This window comes from Sylvia atricapilla, chromosome 19 (genome assembly GCF_009819655.1).
Source record: "Sylvia atricapilla isolate bSylAtr1 chromosome 19, bSylAtr1.pri, whole genome shotgun sequence".
In the NCBI taxonomy this organism is placed as follows: Eukaryota; Metazoa; Chordata; class Aves; order Passeriformes; family Sylviidae; genus Sylvia; species Sylvia atricapilla.
Window position 1 is genome coordinate 2,798,730 of NC_089158.1, and position 25,859 is coordinate 2,824,588.

The window sequence follows — 25,859 nt, forward strand, 5'->3', positions numbered from 1 at the left end:
CCTAGGGGGAGGTTTGGCATCACTACACCAGGAGCCCTCCCTTGGGGTTGGACGGAATATTTTCCCATGCCTCTTCCCTGTTTTCCTGGCCCTGAGGGAGCAGCACAGCACAGCCCCAGTTGCACTAGGGATGGAGATCGCTTTTATTTAGTCACTCGAGTGCTTTAGTACAGAAGAACAGATATACAGAGATGATACATGTTTGTGCTTCAACACTTTCAAACATTTAGATTCCAGTAATTTCAAGGTAAACAAGTTCCAAGACAGACTAGATTATTTTTTTTTAAAGTTTTCCTTTTTGATAAATTATTTTTTATATAAATAACTGTAACAGAAAAAATAATAATAATAATAATAATAATGTCCAACATACAAGATCCTGAAGCATTTGCATTGCTAAACCAAGGAGGAACAGAAACCGGCTGGGAGACCAAGGGGGAACCAACAAATATCAGTGCAATGATACAGCCTTTGCCCTAAAAATATATATTTAACTTTATGGGCAAGGAGCAGACGGGAAGGGAAGGGAAAGGGGGGGGCTAACCACCAACGAGGCAAGAAAGAGCAATTTTAGGGAAGGAAAAGGGGGCTCACAGCCTTCGGGGGAAGAGAACAAAACCATAGACCCCAAAATATTGCAGTGCATCTAATGGCAAGGGAGAGGGGGCAATCCAGGGGTGTCAAATAAAAACCCAACTAAAATCAGAGGTTTGGGGAAATCACTATACACCAAGCTCGTAAGAACGTCACAAGACACAGTCATTAATATACACAGAGTCCAGAGGGTCTGGGGGGGCCTGGAGGGTTTGGGGGGCCCCAGAGGGTTTTTGGGGAGGGCCCAGAGGATTTTTGGGGAGGGCCCAGAGGATTTTTGGGGCACCTTGGGGTGACGGCACGCTCAGAAACGCTTCACCACGGGACGACATGAGCGGAGCTGGGCACGGGCACCAAGCTTCCGTGGGGCTGGATGGAGAGAGGTATCCATGGAGAGATAACACAGACATATATATATAAAATACCTTTTTATTTTATATATATATATTTTTTGGAAGGAATTCCCAGAGAGGGAGGCAGGGCTGCAGCAGGACGGTGCAAGCAGATGGGCCCCAACTCCCAGTTTGACCAGTTTGGTCCCTTTTCACATGGGAATTACCATGGTGTGAAGCGTCCTGGCTACACTCCCACACAACTCCCATGCCGAATTCCCATCCAGATGTTGGCGTGCACATCTGGCAGGAGCAGCCACCGCCCCAAAAGCCATGGGACAGACGGCGGTGCCAGCCTCAGCAGCGGTTGGAGCGGTGTGGAGTGTCTGTGCTTCTGTCCTCCTGCCCACAAGACCCCAATGAGGAGCATTTCCCCCCAAAAAAGTGTTTTTCTGTCATTTTCCCCACCATATTCACTAGCAATGGGCAGATGGTTACTCAGCAATGAGCTCCTGGGCACTTCCCACAGCTGCAGCTACAAATATATAGATTTTTTTTTTCCTTTTTCTCTTAAACACAATGCATCCATTTTCTTATATATATATATATATATTAATAATTTTTTTTTGGCTGTTATCCCCTCCCTGTGGATAAAATGAGATGGGGGAGGCGCTGGGAGGGGAGAGGAGGATCAACACAAGAACAAGAGAGAAGCTGGGCCCACTGGGTGCAGGGTGGCACCCCGGGGCCGGGTGCCCGGTGGGGACGTGGGTCGGCATCGAGTGGTGACAGCGTTTCCTTTTAACTGCTGCTCTCTTCCTCTGTTTTATTGAGTTTCTTCAGCGTGTCCAGCAGTTTCTGTGGGGTGAGGATGTGCGTGGACCCTGTGGGAGCAGAGGAGAAGGGGTGCAAAGGGATCAGTGATGGCTTTGGGACGCCCTCTCTGTGTCCCGGCCGCTGTCCTGCTGTCCCGGGTGCCCCTTACCTGGCGGCACCGGCCCTGCGCCGCTGGAAATGCTTGCGAGGAAATGCAGTCTATGGGGACGGGGAGGGAATTGTGGGGGCAGGGAGAAGGGGAAAAGGATGGAAGAGGAGGAATGGAGGCGAGGGATGGAGCTGGAGGGGCGAGGCGGGGGCCGGGAGGTGCCGCTGCAGGGGGGCTGTGGCACTGGGGTCACCGCAGGACCCACGGGGGATGCAGGAGGCACTGGTGGGGTGCAGGGGTGGGAGATGAAAGGAACAGGTGTGGAAGGATCTTGCCCAGGTCCCCCAAACCGCACGGAGCATCCTGGGGACAGAGAGGTGCCTGGAAGGGGTGGCAGGGGACAAGGAAAACAAAAGGTTCCTGCCTTCTGCTGGCCCTCACTCGGGGGTCCCCCAGCACGGTGCCAGTGGGGCTCCCACCATGCTGCCCACACTGGCTCAGCCCCACAGCCACGCTGGACTGCAGGGACCAGCACACAGGGGATGCCAGGGTGGCCTCCCTGGTCAAAGCAGCAGGAGCTGAACCCCAGAGCAGGGTTTGGGGTCTGCAACGTCGGGAGTCTCCTGCCTATCCAAGAGCAAACCTGACCTGAGTGGGATTCCAGCCCCAGGGCACCCCGGAGATGGGGGGTGCCAGCAGTGCCCAGCCCGTGGGGATGGACCAGGATGAGTGCTGGGGTCTCCACATCTGCCCCTCTCCCCCAGCCCCGCTCCAGCCGCTCCCAGGGCAGCATCCAGGAGCTCCATGCCCCTGCCCAGCCCTGGGACGCCTCCAGTCCTCCTGACCCCTCGGGCCCTGGCGAGAGGGAACTCATGGCATGGAGGAGCCAGCCAGGGGACATGGCTGAGGGATGATGGAGCGACACCAGATGCTTTTCCACCTGATCGGAGGAACCGCAAGCATTTTCTGATCGGAGAACCCGACAAACCCCAAAACAACAATTAAAAAAAAGGAAGAACGGAAGAATCAAAGAAAACCCTTCAGGGAAGGAAGAGTTTCTTTTTTCATTAGTAAGCTGCCTTTACTTGGTTTCTTTGGCTCACTCCATTGCTGGAGCCTGATCCTCAAATGATACCCTAGTGGAGTCCCTGAAGTCGGGGTGCCTCAGGTCCATGAGAAATTTGGTGGGAGTGAGAATGTGAGTAGAACCTGTGGGAGAACAGAGCGGGGCTGACGGCTGTGCCGAGGCTCCCCCACCACCACCACCACCAGCTGCTTTTGGGGGGAGGAAGAAGAAGAAGGCAGGTGGAACCTGGAGCTTCCGCATGCAGGGGATGGACCCTGGAGAGAGGCAGGATGAGATGGGTGACAGGCAGGATGGAGCTGGGATGGTGACAGGGACACAGCTGGGGCAGCAGGAGGTGATGGAGACTGGGATGCTGCTCCCAAAGAGCACAAAAGATGCTGAGGACAGGCTCCACCGGGCATCATATGAGATGGTAAAGGACACCTGCCCGTGTCCTACAAGGTGAGCATCCAGGCTGTGCTTCCCAGAGGATTCAGGATCTAACAACTCCTTGCTAACACTCTGTAGAGGTTCCACTATGTCCTCTGTGCCTGACTCACAGCTCCCCTGGGAGCAGAGACGGGACCTGCCCCTGACCATGTCCTGCTGCATGTGCAACTGAAAAACCTGATTCCTGTTTGCACCCCTCTTTATTTTGCACTTCTCTTCCTGTCATGACCCCAAAATCGAGGAGCAATCCGAGCTGCCAAACTTCCCCCCCCCCTCTCACCCAGCCCCGCTCGGACAAAACCAGCCAGGAGACATGAGAAAATGGAAGCAAAAATGAGGATGTTTGGAGTGACGCAACCCAGATGGGGAAGCGAGGAGGGAGCACACAGGGGTGACAACACATGTCCGGAAAAAACCTTTCCGCAGAGTTCCAGCTCCCGCAGTCGTCTGGAGCCGGGAATTTGCGGGATGGAGCGTGGGATGAGCAGGCAGCGGGAGGGGCCAGCCCCGGGGCCACCACTCACCTATTAGCACCTCCCACTTGCCGCTGGCTTGTGTCACCTCGTAGGCGCAGCGCATCTCGTTCATGCTCACCCCGCCCAGGATGAAGATGATGAGGCGGGGGCCGCTCCGGTACTCGCCGGGGGCCTTGTTCTTGTGCCAGTGGCCGTAGCGGGCACTGAGGAGAGGAAGAGGAGGGTGAAGGGCGGGCACGAGGCACCACATCTCAATTCAATCACACAGACAGGCATTGCTGCTACGGTAGGTCATATCCAAGGTTCCAGCCATGAGGGCTGCTCGCTGGTACAGGGAGGGAAACTGAGGCATGGGATATGCCTGGAGGGAAACTGAGGCACCACGTGTCCAAAGGGAAACTGAGGCATGGGATTCCTACAGGGGAACAGAAGCACAGGATGCCTGGAGGGAAACTGAGGCAAAGGATGCCATGGGGCAAACGGAGGTATGGGATGCATGAAGGAAAGGTGAGGCATAAGGTGTCTAAAGGGAAACTGAGGAATAGAATGCCTGAAGGGAAATGAAGGCATGGGATTCCTAAAGGGAAATAGAGACACAAGATATGTGTAGGGAAACTGGAGCACAGGATGCCTAAAGAAAAACAGAGATATAGGGTGCCTGAAGGGAACTGAGGAAAAGGATGCCTGAGGGGAAACTGAGGCATGGGAATGCCTGAATGCCCTCTGAGCAGCTCCCAGAGCTGCTGCTGGCTCCAGCCCCGGGGCTGGTGTAAGATGGATGCTGTCAGTGACCCAGGTGGGATGGACAGGGGAGGAGGGGCACCCACCTGACGGCAGTGGTGCTGAAGGAAGCAGAGGAGCGAGTGGAGATATATGGGTAGTGCTTGGTGTCCAGCTTGTCATCGATGGCATCCTGCGGACACAGAGCCCCGGGCTGGGGTCAGCGAGGAGCCAGGCACAGCCCCTGCCCCCACAGCCCCTCTGGAGGGCTGTGCCAGGATTCCCCTCCTGAGAAGCTCAGGAGCAGGCACTGAGCTGGAGGTTTGAGCCCTGGGATCCCCCTCCAGCACGAGGGACCTGCTGCTGCTTCACAGTGGTGGAGGGTCAGTGCCACCTGGGAGACCCTGCTGAGGTGCTGTGCCCTGGGCAGGCCCCTCTGTCCTGGGGGTGAGGCGGAGGGGTGTCCTGGGGGTGAAGCCACCCTGGGAGGGCTGTGATAAAGGAAAACATCACCTCTCTGCCCTTAGGATCCGAGGGAGCTGTGGCTCGGCTGGCCTGAGGGCAGAGGCAGCACTGAACTGCCCAGGGTTATCCCAATGCAGAGCTCCTAGAACAGCTCCTGAGGACACAGACACAGCTGTACAGAGCCAGGCCTGTCCCCTGCCTCTGCTGGGACATGGGCAAAGCTGTGACGAGGCCACCCGGCCTCGGTGGCCATGGTGGCACACACACAACCAGCCAAGCTGTTACTGCATTTCTATTCCAGGGCTGCTGGGCAAGTCTGGTTTGGGCTGTGGAGACTGAGGGGAGACCTCACTGAAGTCTGTAACTTCCTCATGAGGGCAAGAGAAGGGGCCGACACTGATCTCTGCTCTGGGCCAGGGACAGGAGCCAGGGAAGGGCTGGAGCTGGGCCAGGGCAGGCTCAGGCTGCAGAGCAGGGAAAGGTCCTTCCCCCAGAGGGTGCTGGCACTGCCCAGGCTCCCCAGGGAATGGGCACGGCCCCGAGGCTGCCAGAGCTCCAGGAGCCTTTGGCCAGCGCTGCCAGGGATGCCCAGGGTGGGATTGGTGGGCAGGGACAGGGGCTGGATTTGATGATCCTTGGTATCCCTTTCCAACGCAGCACATTCTGTGATTCTGTGCATCCTACCTGGGGCCAGCACTGGTTCACGGAGGCCAGCAAAGCCTCCCAAAATATCCCAACCGTGCTGCAACCCCAGGCAGGGAGCAGCCTGATGTTCACAGAGATGTCAGCGTTTGGGCTGGGAGCACCCAGCTCTTTGCAGGTCCCTTCCTGGGCAGCCCTGGAATTCCCTGCTCTGCCTCCAGCTCTGTGCTGGCTGCTGGCTCACCTCCATGATGTCCTTGATCACCGGGGTCCACCGGGACAGCTGGTAGGTCTGCTCGCTGATGCGCTCCTTGCGCTCCGGCTTGCTCCGGCGGCGCAGCGTGGACTGGGCACAGAGCACAGGGACACCCTGAGACACTGCAGCACCAGGGACACCCCCCAGGCCACCCCGGGGGGACAGGGCTGCCACAGCAGAGGGGCAGGAGCGGTGGGAGGAGGACACTCACGTCTGTGATGATGGGCACGCCGAGGTGGGCCATGTTGGTGATGATCTCGCTGTCCTCTGCCGGGATCTGAGCGTGCTGGATCAGCTTGTTCAGGTTCTCCTCGGTGATTCCTGGGAATGCAACAGGGAGGGGGTGTTCTCCTCAGGAGTGCCTCACCAAGGGGACACAGCCCCTCGGCTGTCACCTCAGGACACTCAGCCTGCTCAGGGAGGCAGGGTTGGGTTTTCCCAGCTGGATGATCCAGGCCAAACCCGGATCTGCCTGCCCACAGCCCTGCCCAGGCGTCCTGCTCACCATTCTTCAGGAAGATGTAGAGCAAGATGATGCGGATCTTGTCATAGGTGCTGACGTTGCCATCCAGCAGGATGGGGACAATGGCCCTCATGGGGTCCTTGATCTTCTCGCCTTCAGCATCGGTGCCCATGGCCAGGTCCTGGAGGGAACACGTGCTCAGCACCACTCCATCCTGGGAGGGGGGAGCTGCAGCCCTCGGTGCTCCTGTGGGAATGTGGGCCTGGGGGAGTCGTTTGGTACCTGTTCAACTCGGCAAAGCTTGTCCACAGTGCCCTGGTAGTGCTTCATGCAGTCCTCAGCCAGGTGCAGGTGGGTGGAGTACTGAGGACACAAGAGAGGCCATCTCTGCAGTGCTGGCAGCAGCTGAGGGTCCCTGTGCCACCACCCATGGCCAGGAGAGAGCTGCCACCTCCTGCTCACTGGGTCACTGAACACACAACGTCCCTCCCCATACCTTGCTGAGCTCCTTCTGGTACTGTGGCATCTTCTTCAGCATCTGGGACAGGTCTCTCATGGTGGTCTGTGAGGGAAGGGGACATGGTCACTCACCCTCAGGGACCTGGGGGCCACGAGCAGAGAGGGGATGACCCTGCCAAGGACTTCTGTCCCCACGTGAGTCCCCGTATGGGGGTTTGGTGACACCTGATGTGTCACTGCCAGGTCACCTCCCCTGAAGCTGAAAGGCAGGAGGGGTCTGCAGCTCTGCAAACTGGGGTGTAGTGGGAAGAAATCAGCTGAGGAGCTCCCTGTGTGCCTGGCTGGGGCTCAGATGGTTCTTTCAGCTCCTGGCCACTTCTACATCCTACTGCCACCAGGGTCCCCTCACTGCCACCAGCTCAGGGAATGGGGACAGAGCAGCTGCTGTGGGAGGTGCACGGACTCTGTACTGGGGGCAAACTATCAGCAAGGGATGCTGATCCTTGGGTGCAAAGGTCTCCCAAAGGACTCCATTTTCCAGCCCCAGGTGTAGGGCTGTGACCCCACAGCCATCTCCCCCTGCCAGGAACCTGACCACCCTTCTTCCCCGGCAAAGTGTCCCCAGGAGACCCCACCATGTCCCAGCTCATGGTTGAGCCTGTCCCCAGCTCGGTGGGTACATCAGCTCACCTTGTCACCCGTGTTCATCCTCTTGCTGGAAGAAAACTCCTTCAGGGACCGAGTCACCTCCCTGCAGAGAGGAGGAGGGCAGAGCCGTGAGTGGGGCGGGGGCCCTCACATCAGGGTGGGTGGCAATGCCAAGCCAGTGTCCCCCCCAGCCAGCAATCCAGCCCCAGGGCCACTCACTGGGACACCTCGGCGATGTGTTTGTGGCGCAGGGTGACCCACAGGTCGTCATCCTCGTCCAGGAGAACCTCCTTGATCCGGGCCTCACCAATGCCACTCGTCTCGTACCTGGGATGAGAGGGGGGATGTCACAGGGGGCTGTGGGTACACACAGTCCCCTCGCTGCTGGGTTTAGGGAGCTGCAGGAAGATGAGGGCTCTTCTTGGCTGTGCCAGTAGCAAAGTGATTTTGACTGGGATTGATCTCTTCCCTTCTTCTACCCCTCAACTCCTAAATGCTGGGAAGGGGCTGAGAGCTGAAAGCTGGAAAAGCCCTTTTTGTGCCAGTCCGGCCCACCAGAGTGCAGCACTGGCATCTCCCAAGGCAGGATTTGTGATGGATGGAGGGATGCTGAGTCCCCAACTCCTGGGAGCTGGCCTCAGGGCTGTCACAGGGGTGGGGATGGCACTCACTTGTAGACATCGTTCTCAATGGGCAGCAGGTCGTAGCTCATGGCCTGGAAGGTCAGCTCGTGCAGCACCGGGGACGCGGGGTCGAAGCCACGGTCCAGGATGAGGAGCTGGGAGCGAGCCTTGTCCGGCCCCTGCGGACACAGCAGAGCCATCAGCACTGGCCTGGGGGGGTCCCTCAGCCCCACAGGTGCTCAGGGGGCCGCTCTGGGGTCCCACAGGGACTGTCGGAGTGAAGCACCACTCCCAGAACCCTCCCCCAGGGCTACCAGCAGTGCTCACCTCACCCATGGTGGGGTCATCAGCCTTGTAGGCGTCCAGCTTGTCCTGGATGAGCTGTGCCAGCATGGCATTGTCCTTGTAATCCCTGGGGGGGGCAGGGGGACAGCTCAGCCCCACAGGGCACAGGATGGGGAGGAGATGTTGCCTTCCCTGTGCAGCATCTTTGGCTCATGGGAGAGCAGGGACCTGAGCAGGTTTTGTTGCCTATTCCCACTTCTCCTCCATGAGCTCCTTTTTGCCTTGGTACCACTCAGATTCCAGGATCCCAACCCGCTCAGCTCCCCACATCACCAAGTCTGAGCCTGTTTACACTGAGCACGGGTGTCTGTCCATGCCACCAGCCCGTCCATGCCCACACTGACCAGCACTGGCCACAGCAGCCCCGTCCATGCCCACACTGACCAGCACTGGCCACAGCAGCCCCGTGCACACCCCTGTGCTGCCCACGGGCCTTACCCGCGGTACCGCACGGCCGGGTACTCCTTCAGGGTGGCACAGAGTGTGGCAATCTGCTCCGCCAGGCGCTCCAGGATCGGGTTCTTCATCTGGGCCTTGTGGGGGCTGTAAAAGCTTTGGAAGGAGTCGGCTGAATCCAGAGAATAAACCTGGAGGCACAGAGGGGGAGAGGTCAGAGGGGAGCAGCCCTACCCCAGCTGGGTTTGCAAACCAGGTTCATCCCCAGATGGACCCAGCTGAGCCTGGGATCAAGCAGCTGCAGCTCAGTGATGCTCAGGGCACTCTTCAGAATTTCCAGCTCCCAGTACCCCCACTCCAGCTCCATGACAGGATCCCTATCCATGTGTCCCTCCCAGCTGAGCCGAGGAGGCAGAAGACCCCTTCCCTCAGCAGTCACCTGCTCCCAGGCAGGGAAACAGGGATCTGGGGACAAGCAGAAACACACTGCTCCCCAGCTGTGCCCTCGGTAAAAACCACATGAAGATGCCAAGAGGTCATTCCCTAGGAATGCTGAGGATTGAAGGGTTAATGGCACCAAGCAGGCCTGGCACTGTCTGTCCCCTGGTCCCTTTGTCCCCAGCAGGGGCAGATGGCCCGGGGCCAGCCCCCTGGTGTCCTTGGCTGGTGGCTGGGCTGTGGCAGAGCTGGCCAGCACAGCTGTGGGCACGTGGCCAAGGCCCAGCACCCGCTAAATCCCCAGCGGGATCAGCCCGGGAAGTCATCTCAGGAGACAAGGAGGCAGAGCAAGGAGCCAGCTGGGGGTGCAAGGCTGTTACACAAACCCTGACGGGCTGGAGAGGGACCTGGAGCACCCTCTGGCTAGCCCAGCCCAGGCTCACCTGGGACTCGGAAGGGAGGAAGGCAATGTTGATCTCTGTCAGGGTTTTGATGACCTTGGCCGCACGGGATTTCACCAGCTCGTTGAAGAGGGCGTCAGGACAGGCTGCAGGGGGAGGAGGAGGAGAGGGGTGCTCAGTATCTTTCCATCCCTCCATCCCTCATCCCTCTCCACCTGCTGGCACCGTCTCAGTGACTGTCCCTCCCCTGCAGGTACTCACAGTCAGTGAAGAAGACGTGGGCAGCTCTGTACTTGGAGGTGGGGGGATCCTTGAAGTCATTGATGAGGGAGTGGATGGACTGGAAGAGAGAGGGAGCAGCTGGGCTGGGCAGGATGGCACTGGGAGCCTCCCTCCCGCCTCAGGGCAAGCTCTGCACCTCCATCCCCTCACCCTGCTGGCTCTGGAGCCAGGATGCTTCCCATGGGCACACTGCCCGTGCCAGCACCTCACCCCGGCCAGGGGTCCCTGTGCCCGCACTGCTCTCACCTTCTCGGAGGGGGTGATGAGATACACGGCCTCCAGGCTGGGCAGCGGCTCCCGGCGCTTGTTGATGTCTTCCACAACTTGGGGGGGAAAAACAGGGATCATGGGCAGGGCACTCAGCCACACAGGGCTGTTGGACACCCCTGCCTGGATATCCCATGGGCACTGGATGCCCCATGGCAGCCCCTCCATATCCAAAACACCCCCAGCCACTCATCCCTGCCCACCCAGGAGCTGGGGCACCCCTGCCCACCCCATCCCAGCCCTGTGGTCCCTGCTGGAGCTGGGTGTGGGCACCTGGCTGGGTCCCAGGGGCCATGGATCTGTCTGTGCTCCTGTTCCCTTGATTTCTCCTCATATCCTCACCTGAGGATGAAGCTCTGGCTGTACCAGACAAAACCCCACCATCTCCAACACCTCCCAGCACCCAGCCTGGGATTTCCCTCTCCTTTCCAAGTGTTGCAGGGAGCTATTTAGTTATCAGGCTGATAAAAACCAACACCTGGTTGGTCCTGTCCTCCAGCTGAAGGACTGCCAGGAGACAAAGTGTTCTGGCTGCTCCAGCCCCAGCAGGCAAGGAGGCACCTGTGGAACTCCAGCCTGGCACCAGGAGCCATCCATGGGCGATGGGAGGTGGAGTGGCTCCATCCCAAGTGGGATAGGGCTGGCTGGGGGCTGTGCCAACCACCCTGTGCCAGCCTGGAGATGCCTTTGCAGGTGTCCTGGTGCAGAGGGAGATTCAGCCCTTCCCAGAGGGATGTGGGAGGCAGGGAGGGGAGTACTCACTGGTTATGCCCTCTGTCATGATGTCGGTCATCTTGCAGCAGGATGAGAGCATGCGCATGCTCAGCTGGTCCACCACCAGCACCTGGGGACAGGTGAGCACCCTGTGAGCACCCTGTGAGCACCCTGCGAGCTGGGGGCACGGCAGGACCTTCCCCACCCTGTCCCTTCCCTGCTCCCTCCTCTCCTGGCCCCTCCCTGGGTTTGGTGTTTGGTGCTCACCTTCCATTCCCCCTTCTTCTTCACTTTCCGGATCACATCGTGCATAATCTCTGCAAGAAAGGAGATTTGGGCAATGGTGAGACCCCAGGTGTCCTCCCACAGCACCCCAGGGCCTGCACTGGGGGCACCAAACCCCCACCCATCTGCAGGGTCACGCTGAGCCCGCTCCCTCTGTGCTTAACTGGGGATGAAGGAGGGCATGGGGGAGATTTTGGGGTACCCAGGGAGGTGTGGTCACCCCCCAGCCCTTTTTTCTCTCGTGGTTAGCACCCACAGACAGACCCCAGGCTGCTGGGGAGCACGTGGTGGTTGGGGGGTCCCTGTGGGGAGCCTGGGGGCCACCCCATGAGGTTCAGCCCTAATCCAAAGTGCTGGGAAAACAACAGCAGCTTAAGAGCTCCTTTTAGAAACAAGAATCAAGCAGCCTGAGCCTGTTCCTTGTAATCCCTCACAATCCCATTTCACCTCCTGTGGCTGCCAGGCTTATGCAACCAGGCAGGACAGCAGCACCCCGGGACCACCCCACCCCAAACCCCCCTGCTCCTGCCCCGGCCAGCTCCCTGTGAGCTGCACTTCAGGGACAGGAGGAGGTGGCAGTGGGACAGCCTTTGGGGCTGGGTTGCAGGAAGGGAGGTTCAGGCCTTGCCCTCCTGCCCAAAGTGCTGCCCAAAGATCTGTTTTGGGGGAACAAGGTGCCCCCCAAACTCTGCAGGTCCTCCTTCCACCCTGGTGTGTGAACCACTGCCCCTCACAGAGCTGGGCCTGGGGAAAGGAGTCCGTGCCATGTCCTCACACAGCATTTTCCCCTGGATTTCATCCCTGCAGGGTTTTGCTCTGAGCCCCTGGTCCCAGGGACAGGGATGGAAATGCCCAGTAAAAAGCCAGTTAAGGAATGTCGCCAAATTAGAAAACAGAGGTGTGAGGATGTCACCCTGCCAACCTCAGCCTTGGGAGCCTTCCCTGTGGGTCACCCCCAGGCTGCTGATTCCCTGGGTAAAGCCCAGCAGGCTCCAGAGCTGGCACTGGTGCCAGCAGGGATAAAACAGGAGCCTCTGAGGGTTGCTGTCTGTCTGTCTGTCCTGCTGCAAACCTGGAGCAAACAGCCATTCCTCAATGCCATTCCTGCCACTGCACATCCGTCACCTCTCCCAGCTCAATCTGCCTGCAGGGAGCCCCAGAAGGACACTGCCTTGCCCTCGGTGTCCTGCCTGCCCTTGGTCACATCCTTTGGCCTCTCCATGGGGAGAGGGGGCTCAGGACAGTTCTGGGCTGGGCCAGGGGGGATGGAGGGTACCTGGGGACCTGACCTGGGCAGGCAAAGCTGTGCCCACGTGTGCTGCCCACCAAATGCACCAGGAGCCGTCCTCTGTGGGCAGGAGCTGGCAGTGAGGGCTGCCCCTGCACCCCAGTGCTGCTCCCTGCCAGCAGGGCACAGCCAGGGAGGGGCAGTGCCAGCACACCCCTGCTCCTCCTGCCACTGCTCACATCTGCCTCCCGCCCCAGGGCCAGCATCCAGCAACAGCAGCACTGTCTGCAGGGCAGCACCGGGGCTCCATCATCATCATCATCATCATCATCATCCCACAGGCTCCATCCCATCCCACAGGTTCCATCACCATCCCATCCCCTGGGCTTCATCATCATCCCACATCACCATCATCTCACCCCACAGGCTCCATCACCATCATCTCACCCCACAGGCTCCATCCCACAGGCTCCATCCCAGTAAAGCACAGGGGGCCATGGTGGGGCACCACAGAAGAGGTCAGCAAAAAGCAGCAGACAGGAAGAATTCCTGCCCCCTGCAATGAAAATCCCATGGGCAAGGAAGGACAGAAGGAGGGAAGGACGGAAGGAAGGAGGCTGGGAAGAGCATCTTGTGTCCCAGGGGATGGTGTTCCCATGGGGAAAGTGGCCCCAAGGGCACGAGATCCCAAAAAGGGCTCCCAAGTTGCTGCCTCAGCCCCCCCAGCGTGTCCTTGCTGCGGCAGCAGCTGCAGGAGACACTGTGGCTTTGAGGGAACGCCGTGTCCCTCCTGCACAGGGATGGTTGGGCTGGATGGAGGATGCTTGAGGGGGGGAGCATCTGCCTGGCTGCAGAAAGTGCTGTCACATCCCCAGTCCGGCCTTGGAACCAAGATGGGCCTCTCAGGGCAGCAACTGGGCACTTCAGAGGGTAATTTCCCTGAGCTTTGTAGGTTTAGGGTGTCAATCCCTGGTCCCCAGGCACAGTCATTCCCTACATCGATGTCCTCCCCTGCCCTGACCATGGGTCAGATCTGAATCCAAATTTCTTCCACAGGCTGCCAGAGCCAGCTCAGAGCCCAGGCAGGGTCAGGGAAGAGGCAGATCCACAGAGCATCCTCCAAAGAGCTCCAGGGTCCTGCCAAAGGGCACAAACTGGAGACTGGTGTCACATTTAGGGACACCATGGCCATGAACCTCCTCTCTTAGGTGTCCCTGCAGCAGCCATTAGAGCCCAGCATGGGGAAGAGTGCTCTGGGCTCCCAGGGGAAATGGGACGTCTTGAGGTCCCAAGGTCCTCAAGCCATGCCCAGTCCCCTCCCAGAAGTGGTGCTCTCCCATTCCACATCATCAGGCCAGATGTTGCTGTCCATGTCCTCAAACATCTGTCCAGAGAGAGGTTTTAGGATCTAACGTCAGTTGGTGATGCTCACAACCAAGTCTTTCATCTTGGAGATAAAACCAGGTTTCAGGGGGGGAAAAGAAATCCCTACGAGCATTTCACCCAGTGCCTCCAACACTTGGCTTGTCTGGAGCTACAGTCACATCTGTTTCCTTCAGGCTGAAAGGATGAGAATGACAATTTCTCCCAAGAACAGGGAATACAGACAGCTCTGGATCCTCCTCCAGCCTCAGAGCCCTTGGACACATCTCTGCTGTGAATGGAGAACCTCTGGAGCAGTGTGGCCCTAAAAGTGCCACCAGGCAGGTGTCATGTTGGAGACCCAGCCCACCCCCTGCAGCCAGGCCCGTTCTCAGGGTGACACATGGCACGGGCACGATCCCCTACATCATTCCCAAGCAGGTGACACGCTGGCCCAGTAGGGCTTGAGCCCATCCATCCCTCCAAGAGGTTTATCCCACGTTATTTACACCCTGGCCTTCCCCCAGCCCTGCCTTGAGGACGGAAACAGAGCCAGCCCCACGGGTCCCACTGGAGCTGGGGAAGGAGGGAGCACCCCTGCCATGCCAACAAAGCTGTGTCCCCAAGAGATGGACCCTTTTAATGATGCCCCAAGAGATGGACCTTTTCTGGAGTTCCCCAAGAGGTGGACCCATTTTAGGGTTCCCCAAGTGATGGACTCTTTTTGGGACACCCCAAAAGATGGACCCATTTTAGGGTTCCCCAAGAGATGGACCCATTCTGGGGTTCCCCAAGGCCATTATCCTGCCCCAGAACAGGCCTGGAAGCTGATGAGCCCTGGCCTCCCTGGGGGGCTGGTAAAGCCTTGTCCTGGCCACCACCCCAGGCTGGGACACCAGGGTGGGGACGCTCAGCCAGGGACACTCCAGCTGCAGCGCTGAGCCCAGTGCCAGCAGCGATGGCCAAGCCCTTCCCTGCTGGGAACTCCTGCTGCTCAGAACTGCTCCTTCACTGCCACATCCCAGGACCTCACCGGGGGCCTGATGGGGCACAGGAAGATGGAGCTGCTTCATGGATGGGCAGGAATTGATCCCAGCCATGAGCTTTTCACTCTCCTCACACATCCTGAGTCTTGGGATCCCGAATCCCCAGGCGGCTCCAGAGAGCTGAGCACAGAAATCCACAACAAGGTTTGCTGGAGTCCCACTTCTCCTAAAAAGCTGTCAGGCTGCATCTCCCAGACAGACACGTTTGGCTTTGGGTTGGCCTGGCAACTGCTTTTGTGCTGGTTCATTAACTAATTGCTCAAGCCAGTGTGAATGCTGCACTGATCCAAGCATGGCAGGACAGAGTAGAGAACATCCTCACCTCCAAACAGCCCCAGCTGGGGCTCTGCAGGTGCCATCCCCAAATAAAACAGGCAGCAGGGAGCAGAGGGTGGCAGCAATGGCTCTCCAATGCCACCAGCACCAGCCAACACATGGAAATCACTGAGAGGAGACAAAGCCCACTCGATGTCCCTCAGCTAAGAACCATCCAGGGGTGACCTGAGTCTGGACATTGCTGTGCCCAAAACCCAAACAAGCCTCAAACACCTCCCCTTCAGCAGCCTAACTCCTGAACATCCATTTTTCCCACTGGAAGCCCTCAGCCTTCCTGGAGGACACATTCCTCACACAGGAATCCAGGGATTAGTCCCAGCCATTGTGGTAATCTGTGTTTATTCCCTCCTTTTCCTGTTTGCACTGCTCTCATGAAGGATGACCACATTTATCCCTGCTGGGCAAAGCTTTGGGAAAGCTGCACAGCCTAGGGAGGAGGAGGATGGAGAAATGGAGCTCTTCAACACTGTAGAAGTTGAGTAACACAGCCAGAAGTGAAAAAGGGAAATTAAATGCGTAATCACAGCCATAAACCCTCTGAGAAACAGAGGAGAATTCACGAGGTTTTCACTGCAGGATCTAGCCCAGGATTGTTGGGATGTCCTGGGCAGGGGCAGGAGCTGAACTTTGATGATCCTTGTGGGTCCTTCCAGCTCAGGATATTCTGTGGTAACTCCAGACAATTTCCTTGGGTCTGCACAAGGATCTGGGAGTTGAGCAGAGTTTCCCTGTTTGGGTACAATCAGTGACCCACAGCCCTTCGTGTCCCTGCTGCAGGCAGCACCACCCTTGACCAACACTTGTCCTCCAGATGTTTCCACCCCCAGCAGATGCTGTCCCTGCCTGTGGTGCTGGTGGAGTGCCAAGAGGAGCCCACTGCAGCACTCACACAGTGTAGCAGTGTCCCCAAAGGGAGGCGACCCTCACATTCCTACATCTGGCCATGACTTTCTGAGCTGGTTCTTCTCCTCCGAGATACAAAACGGAGAAAACCACCAACAAATTGTGTGGTTTTTTGGTGGGAATCCAGGCTGGGCTGGTCTCCTGTGCCCTCAGGGACACCAGGTCAGGCTGGAGGGCAGCTGACATGTGCCTGAGTGGTCCTTGCTGCTCCCTGACCCAAGGCCAAACCATCTGATGTGCTCCACAGAAGAGCCTGTAGCACAGGTGCCCGCAGGTGTGCGGCATTCCCGTGTTCCTGTGTGCTCACTGCCAGGTTCTCTCACATCCTGGGGGAGGTGGGAGCCCACAGATTAAAGCACCTTCAGCCCTGCTCTATTTTTGCTCTCTCCAGAGCCAAACTCCTTCCCCGCACCATGAGTTGGAGGGAGCAGCATCTGCTCCTCAGCGTGCGACCAAAAGCCTTGTGATGGTGATGATTCTCCTTTGAAAGGTGTTGATTTTGTGGGCAGCAGGAAGGAATCTCTCCTGGGACACTTTCTCCAAGAGGTGCAGAGGAAGCAGACAAGGACCTGACTTTAATTTTTAAGACGCAGAGAGTCCAAATCCTCTCTGTTGGTGGCTTTTTTAACCTTCTTGCACATGCAGACACTGGGGAGTGGATGCAGTCCTGCCAAACTGAGGTTTGTCACTCTTGGTCACCTTCCATGGTCACATATGGGCAGGAGTGTCCCAGCCCCTGGTGCAGACTGTGATCTGGAGATTGAAATTGTTCTGCAACGCCTGAGATGGTGAACACTGAATTTTACAATTATTTTTTCAAGTTTTTCCAACTTCAAGCTGACACTGGAGGTGAGACACAGCCTGGTGACAGAGCTACAGCCCCAGCAGAGGTTGTGCCTGTTACTGTGTCCACACACCAGACTGGTGGCACCACAGGGACTCCTGGAAAGTGGGAATTGAGAGGATGGGCTGCCCAGGGAGCCACTGGATTCAGGGGACATGGTGGGGACAGGGTGCAGAGACCTCCTATTCCTCACCCATCCACTTCTGCAGCAGGCTGAGGTCACAGCTGGGCCCTGTGCAGGCAAGAGGATGCCATGGGCACCCCTCCAATGGTCCTGTGCCCTTCACTGCCTCCTCTTCCTCTCTGCCTGGCACGGGCAGCACACCAGCTGTGTCCCCTGGGCACTGAGATGGGCTCAGAACATCCTCCACGACCAGCATCTGACCCTCCACGGCTCCCTGTGTCCCCAGCAGGGGCTGGTGGCAGCTGCAGGGTCCCCAAACGCCAGGCTGAGTCAGGTACCAGCAGGTCCCAGGCTGTGCCCCAGGCTGGCAGCAGCCCCAGCCCTGCCCCTGCCTCCTCCCTGTCCCTGCAGGTGCAGCACAACCCGAGCCTGAGTCCCTGAGTCATCCCCAGGCAGGGGTGGACCCTGGAGAGGCCCAGCTGGGGACACGGAGGGACACTGGGCAGTGTCAGGCAGGGTTTGGCCGCGGGGCTCCTGGGCACGGCCCTGGCAGCAGGCACCGGGCACAGGTCAGCTCTGGGGGAGGCTGTGCAGGTGAGGCTGCTCCGTGGCAGGATCACCTGGTGGCCTGGGGGAAAGGTGTTTTCTTGCTGTCTCTGCAAAGTGCTTCCTTATCCCAGGGCTCCTCCGCTCCTGTCACCTGCCCGTGGCAGCACCGGCAGCACCGGCAGCCTTGGGAGAGTTTAAAGGGGTGCAGGGATTTTGGATCCAGCACGGAATCACATCCATATGCTCCAGGTCTGTCCTGGCAGGCGCTGCACAGGTGTCACCCCTGCAGTGGGGCCCATCTCTCCTCGCTGCTGACAGTTCAGTGAAGTAAAACCAGCCTCCTCCTCCTCACTGCAGGCTGCTGCAGGAGAACCACTGCTGGGCTGGGCAGGGGAAGCTGGGGAAAGTGGCCCTGAGAAGATTCACGGGGCACAAGAGGATGGGAGGGATGTCCTCGCAGTGGGAGGGTCAGGTGAAGATTTGGGGATGGGTTTCCTCAGAGCTGCCGCTCTCAGGTGAGATTTTCCCACCCAGCACCAGGCAAAGGGGCCAGTTCTCGCTGGGAGGGGACACAGAGACACAGCAGGAGGACCTGCTCCTCAGGCATCACCTCTGGGGACCAGCACACCCAGCTCCAACCCTGTGCAGACAACAGCAAGTCCAGGAGGATGCAGTGACCGTCGCTGGACACCTCGGGAAGAGGACACCCCCAGCACACACCCCACAGCTCTGGGGGGTGACAAAATCTGCTTCTGCCCTTCTCCTCCTGCAGCCCTGGCCCGCCTGTCCCCCTGCCCACCGCCTCCCACCTCTTCAGAGGCCTCCAAACCCCATCTTGTTATGGCACCAGCTGGTCAGAGGAATAATCCGGGTCTGGAGGGAAGCCAGGGCAGAATGCAGCTCGGGAGGGGGGGCTGAGGGAGCCAGCCATGGCAACGCGGCAGCATCCTCCTCATCCTCTCCATCCATCCATCCATCCATCCATCCATCCATCCCCTGCTCCTGCAGAAGGAGCCCACAGGAGATGTCCTGCCTCGGGGTCAGCCCCAGCCTTGTCCCCCTTGCTGCTCAGGAGCAAACATCTCCTGCAGGAAAACCTCCAGGGAGCACCAGGCTGGTGCAGCCCGGGGAATCTCGTGCCAGCAGCAGCGGTGCCCAGGGACAGGGGGTTTGGAGACGCTGCTTCCAACTCTGGGGGAGCAGCTCCACCTGCAGCAGCCCCCCAAGGCAGGCAGGCGCTGATGCAGCAAGCGCAGGAGGTGCCCTGAGGAGCACCCTGCTCCGTCTGCGGGGATGGCTGGACCCCAGGGCGCTCCCCGGGTGCAGCCCTGGCTCCTCTGCAGCATTCTGCCTGCACAAACCCGGCTCCCCCCTCACAGCCACCCACGCTTCCCCGCCAGCCCGGCTCCGCCGCTGCTGCCCGGCTCCACATTATCATTTTCAGTCTGGAACGATGTTTTTCAGGGAAAAAACGGAGCGGTTTGTCACTAAACCCCGAAGGAGAGGATTAAGTCAGATTTCCCTGATGCTGCCTTGAACCTCTCTGTCTCTGCGTGTCTGTGAGTGTGTCTGTGCTCTCTGCCAGCCTGTTCCGGAGCAGAGACAATGAATGAAGATAAGGGACACGCAGTGGCGCTGGTCTCTGTCCCCTCTCTGGCGAGGGCACGGCGTGTGGCCCTGCCAGGGGCAGCGTGGGCGGCGGGTCCATGGCCCCCTTTCCCGCACCCCGGCGGGCCGGGGACAGCCCCTGTCCCCGCTCGGGACCGAGCTCCCCCCACAACAAACCCCAGCAAAGCCCCGGAGCCAACCAGCCGCCCTCCCCAGCGCTGATCCTGCAGCGCCGGGACATTCCGCCGCCTTTCCCCGTCCATTTTGGGCTCTCCCCGCGCCGCAGCAGCCGCCGGCGGGCGGGGGCACGGCGCAGCCCCCATCCCCGCGGCAGGGGACAGCGGCGAGGTGGCAGGGCCGCGGATCCACGGGGATCCCCCCGCTGTCCCCCCCTCGCCATCACACCCACCCGATCACACCACCAGCCCCGGCCGCGCCATCTGCAGCGGGCGCGGGAGGGCGGGGGATGGCCGCGGGCGCGCCAAAAGCGCCCCGAAATCACCAAAAAAGCCAAAAAAAAACCAAGATCCGGCCGCGGCCGGCCACGGTGCCACGGAAATAAACCCTGCGAGAGGCGGGGAGGAGGAGGAGGAGGAGGAGGAGGAAGGCTCATGGCTGCGGGGGGAAGTTCCCACCGGTTCCTGCCCTTTCATTATTTTTTTTTTCCCCTTCTTTTTTTTTTCCTTAATGCGGAGTTTTTTCGCCTTAATTTCGCCCAGGGTAAAAGGAGAGCCCCTCCTTCCTGGTCCAGCCTCGGGTGTTTTTGGAGAACAACCCTCCCCCCGCGTTGTCCCCCGGGAAAATATCGCCTTGCGACAGCCGGGAAGGAGGAAGCGGAGCCGGGGCCGATGGGGCCGTGCCCCCGCCCGCGGCTCCCGGGAATGTGCCCGGCCGGGAACGGGACCCCGCGGGCAGGGGATGTCCGGGGACGGGGGACACACACAGGGCCACCCCCGGGCTGGGGGAGCCGAGGCACAGCCGGGAAAATGATAATAATAATAACACTGGGAGCAATAATAGTAATAATAATAATGAAATAAAGCCGCGGCTTTGAGCGGGATTTGCTGCAGACAAAGCGGGAGGGCCCGGCCTGGCTCTGCGCTGGGGGCGGGTTTGGGGGGCTCTGCACCCCTCTGTGCCCCGCCCTGGCCTCAGCCCCCCGTGGGGAGAGGCCCCTCGGCAGATGTGGGGCCGCGGGGGTCAAGGGAGGATCAAACCGAGGGGCCTCGAGGGTCTCCGGCCTCCTTGTCCCCCCCGCGCCTTTCCACCGTGGCCCCGTCACCGATCCTCCCCCCTCCCGCAGCACTGCAGAGAACCCCCCGACACCCGCAAAAATTCAACAAATACACCGCGGAAGGTGACAGCGGCCCCGACCCCCGCAGCCCACAACGCCACCGCGTCCCCACGGGGGTGTCCCGCGTCGCCGTGCGCCCCCCCGCCCCCCCGAGGGTCCGTCTTGCGCATCCGCAGCATCCCCCCGGCCCCGGCCGGCGCAGCGCGGCCGCCCCGAGCCCCCAGCCCCGCGGCCGCCCCCAGCCCCAACCCCGCGGGGGGCGCGGATCTTACTCTCTCCCACCACAGCCTTCAGCCCGATGGGGGCCATGTCTCGGTGCCGGGCGGGGCGCAGCGGCTGGGGGGGGCTGAGGGGGGCACCCAAAGGCGCGCAGGGCCGGGCGAGGCTGCGGGTGGCGGCGCAGGGATGCGGAGGGCGGAGGGAACAGCGAGGAGGAGGAGGACGGGGGGGGCGGCGGGCGGGGGGGCGCGGGGCGGGGCGGGGCGCTCAGCTGACCGGGGCGGGGCCGGGCCCTGCGTCATCCGACACGCCCCGGACACGCCCAGCGCAGGCCACGCCCCCGCCGCAGCGCGGAGCCCGCCGCCAGCGCCCCCTGGCAGGAGGGACACGGTACTGCAGCGGCGGCACCCGCGCGGACACGGGGACACACACGGACACGGGGACATGAACGGACAGGGGGACATGAATGGACAGGGGGACACGAACGGACACGGGGACACACATGGACATGGGGGACATGAATGGACAAGGGGACATACATGGACAGGGCCGTGCTGGAATCACCCACAGACACACTCATAGGACCCCCCCAAGCACACTGACCCACGGACACTGACAAACACACAGACACAGACACATACGGAACCCTCCCCCCCGTAATGGGAATGACACACAGACACACACCCGGTACGACCCCGCAACCAGAATTAACACAGACACAGCCCCAGCAGCCCCCCACACCGAAATCACCCACACACCCTGCATCACACACACCTCTGGCATCACCCACACCCGGAACCCCCCGCACCCAGCATCACCCACACACCCCTGGCATCGCCCACACACCTCCAGCATCACCCCCACACCTCCAGCATCACCCGCAGACACGGCCCCGGAATCCCCCGCACCCAGCATCAGCCCCGCACCAGCACAGCCCCTCCCCGTGCCCCAGGGCTCGGCGCTGCCACCAAAGCTCTTGCCCATGGCTGGGGGGAACCTGCCCCTCTCACCCCAGGGCTGCAGTGGGGAGGGGTCCGTGGGGTGAATTAGCTTTATTTCCCAGTAAAATATCATTACAGGCAGACACGGAGGGGATCAGTCGGCCCGCGGCCCCCTCTGCACGCCGGGCACGGCTGTAAATCTGGGGGCAAAGGTGTGTGTGTGTGTTCACCTCGCACCAGATGAGCTTTCCCTGCAGGCTGCCTGCCAGGGCTGCCAGACCCTGGCGCTGACTCCCAGGGCTGTGCCCAGGGGATTGAGGGGTTTCTGCGCTTCCCCTTCTGAGCCTGGGCTGCGTGTGAAGGGGGGAAAACAGGGAAGAAGGTGAAGGAATGGCGCGGTGCTAGCACAGAGCCGGAGTAAATGGCAGCGATCCAGAGGCAGGCTGTGCCCGCAGGTGTGTGCACATGGATATATTTATATGCATGTATGTATGGCCACGGAGAGCTTCACCCTGTCACGGGCTGCCTGGGGACACAGGGCAGCACAGGAGTGCCCCGAGGGACAGCACAGTGACAAAGGGCCGTGCTCCATCCGGCTCCGGCAGCCCCAGGTGTGGCGAGTCCCAATCCTCTGCTACAAAACCTGCTCTCCTCGATGCTTCCTTAGAAATAATCCGGAGTTGAGTTTGTCGGAGGCTCCGGACTGGGTGCCAAGCGCAGGCTATAAATACCAGCAGGCTATTTAGGAGCGAGGTATTTATACTGCTCCTCCAGCTCCCTGTCAATCTTCCCAGAGAGGCCGAGCATCGCTTGTCTGTAGGAAAAGCCCCAGGGCGTGGAGGGAACTGCAGGAGAGCTGGACCCGGCTGGAAGGGGTCCCCAAGGTGTGTCCCCTTGCCCCTGGGGACACTCAGCTCCCTGGCAGCCCCGTGGTTCTCTTGCATCCATCACACCGGGCAGAAAATACAAATAAGGAAAGAGTGACGTTTGTTCCACTGGAAAAGCTGGGAGCCGAGCTGCCCCACTCCACAGGGCAAGGTGTCACGGTGGGGATGGAGGCTGTGGAGGGGAAAGCTGGGAGGGCAAGGCTGGGATCATCCTCCCCATGGAGGGCTGCTCGTGGGGATGATGGTCTGGAGTGCCTTCCTGACAACACAGCTCAATATGGGCAGGCCCCATCCCGACATCCAGGACCCTGCTGGCCTAGGGGCTGGTGGGACCCAGAGGCTGATTCCCCTTCCTGAGCATCTGCTGGAGTACAAAATGCCTCAGGACGGTCCAGGCAGTGACTGTGGGCTGGTGGGCACAGGCCTCAGAACATTTGGGACCCCCAGAAACCTCTCCCTGCTCATGGGGATGTGGGTGAAGGGAAGGGGAAGGGGCTTTTCCTCAACTCCCTTTCCACACAGGGCTGGGAAGGAACATCAGAGTGGATGGGAAGAGTTGGTGGCTGCTCCCCTCACTCGGTCCTGTGCTGTTTTGGTCCAAATCATGGAAACTGGGATGGCCAGGTCCAGCAACTGGGCCCTCCACCAGCAGTTGTTGGTGTGGGATGGAGCCCGGGGAGCTGGGAGGCCAGACGAGGGACTGGTCTTGGGGTCAGAGCTGGCTCAGGCTGGTTTTCCTGACAGACAAGTTGAAGGATGTCTGTGGTACCAAGGGGAAGTTGATGTAGGAGATGCCTCCCCCAGCAGCCTTGGGGCCACATCCTGACCCCTGCTGTCCTAAGGAGTCTAGGCCAGGAGGCACAGGTCTGGGCTTTTACAACGCAAAAAATTCAGTTAGAAACTGAAATGTGTTTAACTGGCAGAAATGGGGGCGCCCCACAACCTGCTGAGTCCTGGGGCTGAAGGAGGAAACACTGGCAGCTCCTGCTGATCTGCTCCCCATCTTCCCCGGGCTCCCCTGGAACTTTTGGGATTTCAGGACACTATGGGAGGCTGTGAGAGTGTCCAGTATCCGCCGGGGAACGCATCCCTGGCTGGGGATGTGGGATGGCGAGGGCACTTCCACCTCCCCCTGAGTGCAGGCAGAGGCAATGCTGGCTGTTAAATGCCTGGCCCCGGGGGAAGGTGCCTGTGGGGACAGCGAGGGCACAGTGTCACCCTCTGTTTGTGTCCCCATGAGCCGCCGGGGGCTCAGCTCTCGGGGTTAATCATCTCCAAGAGGCCGGTGTTTGTGCTGGAGGCAGTGAGGGCTGGTTGCTGAGCAGCCCCTGCTCTGGCTTATTCGGGTTTTTCCCCTGATTCCAGCTGTTCAGCATTGCTCAAACAAGGAATATTTTCCTTTCCCCGGCACAAATGCCAGAGCTGTGACCCAGCTCCTGCACCTGCCCATGGCTGGGAAGTGGGGCAGAAAAGCACTTTTCCCAGTATCCCACAGCAAGGAGCAGAGCCAGGGCCACATCCATACCGTGCCGGTGGCCATTCCCTGTGCCCATCCCAGTGCCCAGGCTGTCCTGCCTGTGCCAGTGCCTGTCCCATGTCCCATGTCCCACGTCCTGTGCCATGCCGGTGCCTGTCCCATGTTCCATGTCCCGTGTCCCATGTTCCCTGTCCCATGTCCCATATCCCGTGTCCCATGTCCCGTGTCCCATGTCCCCTGTCCCATGTCCCATATCCCGTGTCCCATGTCCCGTGTCCCGTGTCCCATATCCCATGTCCCATGTGCCGTGTACCGTGTCCCATGTCCCTTGTCCCTTGTCCCATGTCCCATATCCCGTGTCCCATGTCCCGTGTCACCCCATATCCCGTGTCCCATGTCCCATGTCCCGTGTCCCATATCTCATGTCCCATGTGCCGTGTACCGTGTCCCATGTCCCTTGTCCCTTGTCCCATGTCCCATGTCCCGTGTCCCCGTGTCCCATGTCCCATGTCCCTTGTCCCATATCCCATGTCCCATGCGCCTTGTCCCATGTGCCGTGTCCCATGTTCCGTGTCCCATATCCCGTGTCCCCTGTCCCATGTCCCGTGTCCCGTATCCCATGTGCCGTATCCTGTGTCCCCTGGCCCATGTCCCGTATCCTCTATCCCGTGTCCCGTGTCCCATGTCCCATATCCCGTGTCCCATGCCATGCCGGTGCCCATACCCTGTGCCCACACCCTGTGCCCACGCCGGTGCCGATGTCGCCAGTGTGTCGCACCCTCCGCAGGCTGCACCGAGCCGACCCGGCTCCTCGCCAAGGCCTGGCTGGCGGCCACCAGTCATCCCAGTGCCGACCAGCAGAGGGGAATGACGGTCCGCAGGAGCCTCCCTCCTCCTCCTCCTCCCGTGCCCTCCGCTCCGCGGGCTGCGCTCCCCCTGCCCCTCCCCGCCCTGGGGCGCTGGTGGCCCGTGGGTGCTCACCCACCGGGGCTGAGCGTGGGGGGGACACCCCCGGCCCCGTGCTGCCTGTCACAGCCCCGGGACACCGGCCTGGGGGGGCCTTGAGGATCCCCAGGTGCTCTCAGGCAGTGTCACCCCTCTGCTCAGAGCTCTGTGAGATGGATCCTGCTCAGAGCTCCGTGCCCGGGCTGGAGCCGATGGATCCTGCTCAGAGCTCCGTGCCCGGGCTGGAGCCGATGGATCCTGCTCAGAGCTCCGTGCCCGGGCTGGAGCCGATGGATCCCTGCTCAGAGCTCCGTGCCCGGGCTGGAGCCGATGGATCCTGCTCAGAGCTCCGTGCCCGGGCTGGAGCCGATGGATCCTGCTCAGAGCTCCGTGCCCGGGCTGGAGCCGATGGATCCTGCTCAGAGCTCCGTGCCCGGGCTGGAGCTGATGGATTCACCCCTGATTCAGCAGAAGCCGGTCGAGGCAGGCCTGATTCAGCACTGTTAATCGCGCTGTTATCTGGGAGCGCAGCGCTGGAGTCAGCAGCGGGACGGTGGGTGCAGCAGCCCGCGGGCACGGCACCGCTGCTCGCGGGGCTGGGCAGAGCTGCCCTCGCCTTTATCAGCACTGGAAAGCTTTATTGCTGCAATTACACCGCTGTTAATTGCACCGAGAGCAATTCTGGGGAAGGCGAGCAGCCCTCGGCGCAGGAGGGCACCTTCACCCCCTTCTCCGCCCGGTGCTTCTCCTCCTGCCCAGCCCGGCGGGCTCAGACCCCAGGGCACAGCGGGGCAGGGCACAAGGACACGTCCTGGGCACCTCCACGGCCTTAGAGGTGACCCCAGGGGG

General features: G+C 60.3%; 1 protein-coding gene across 2 annotated transcripts; it reads right to left on the reverse strand.

Moving 5' to 3' along the window:
* Positions 1-119: 119 nt before the first annotated feature.
* Positions 120-20,976, reverse strand: LOC136369584 (syntaxin-binding protein 1). Of its 2 annotated transcripts, none has more exons than XM_066332476.1 (19): positions 20,814-20,976; positions 11,230-11,279; positions 11,011-11,092; positions 10,228-10,304; positions 9,961-10,039; positions 9,742-9,845; positions 8,903-9,051; positions 8,447-8,531; positions 8,168-8,298; positions 7,716-7,823; positions 7,539-7,599; positions 6,886-6,951; positions 6,672-6,752; positions 6,432-6,570; positions 6,138-6,247; positions 5,915-6,016; positions 4,671-4,756; positions 3,892-4,046; positions 120-1,810 (listed from the first exon to the last, which is right to left on the reverse strand). In XM_066332476.1, the coding sequence occupies exons 1-19, from the start codon at positions 20,848-20,850 to the stop codon at positions 1,728-1,730; spliced, it is 1,785 nt and encodes a 594-aa protein (XP_066188573.1). In that variant the 5' UTR covers positions 20,851-20,976; the 3' UTR covers positions 120-1,727. The 2 variants fall into 2 exon arrangements, with proteins under 2 accessions (XP_066188573.1, XP_066188574.1); XM_066332477.1 differs by lacking the exon at positions 120-1,810 and adding an exon at positions 1,897-3,060.
* Between the last annotated feature and the right edge of the window lie 4,883 nt (positions 20,977-25,859).

Excerpts from the sequence above, each read along its gene's own strand:
- LOC136369584 (XM_066332477.1), bottom strand. The coding sequence starts at position 20,850 with ATGGCCCCCATCGGGCTGAAGGCTGTGGTGGGAGAGA. Across the intron at positions 11,093-11,229 it reads AGAAGAAGGGGGAATGGAAG|GTGCTGGTGGTGGACCAGCT; the intron begins GTGAGCACCAAA and ends ACCTGTCCCCAG. Across the intron at positions 7,824-8,167 it reads ATTGAGAACGATGTCTACAA|GTACGAGACGAGTGGCATTG; the intron begins GTGAGTGCCATC and ends CTCTCATCCCAG.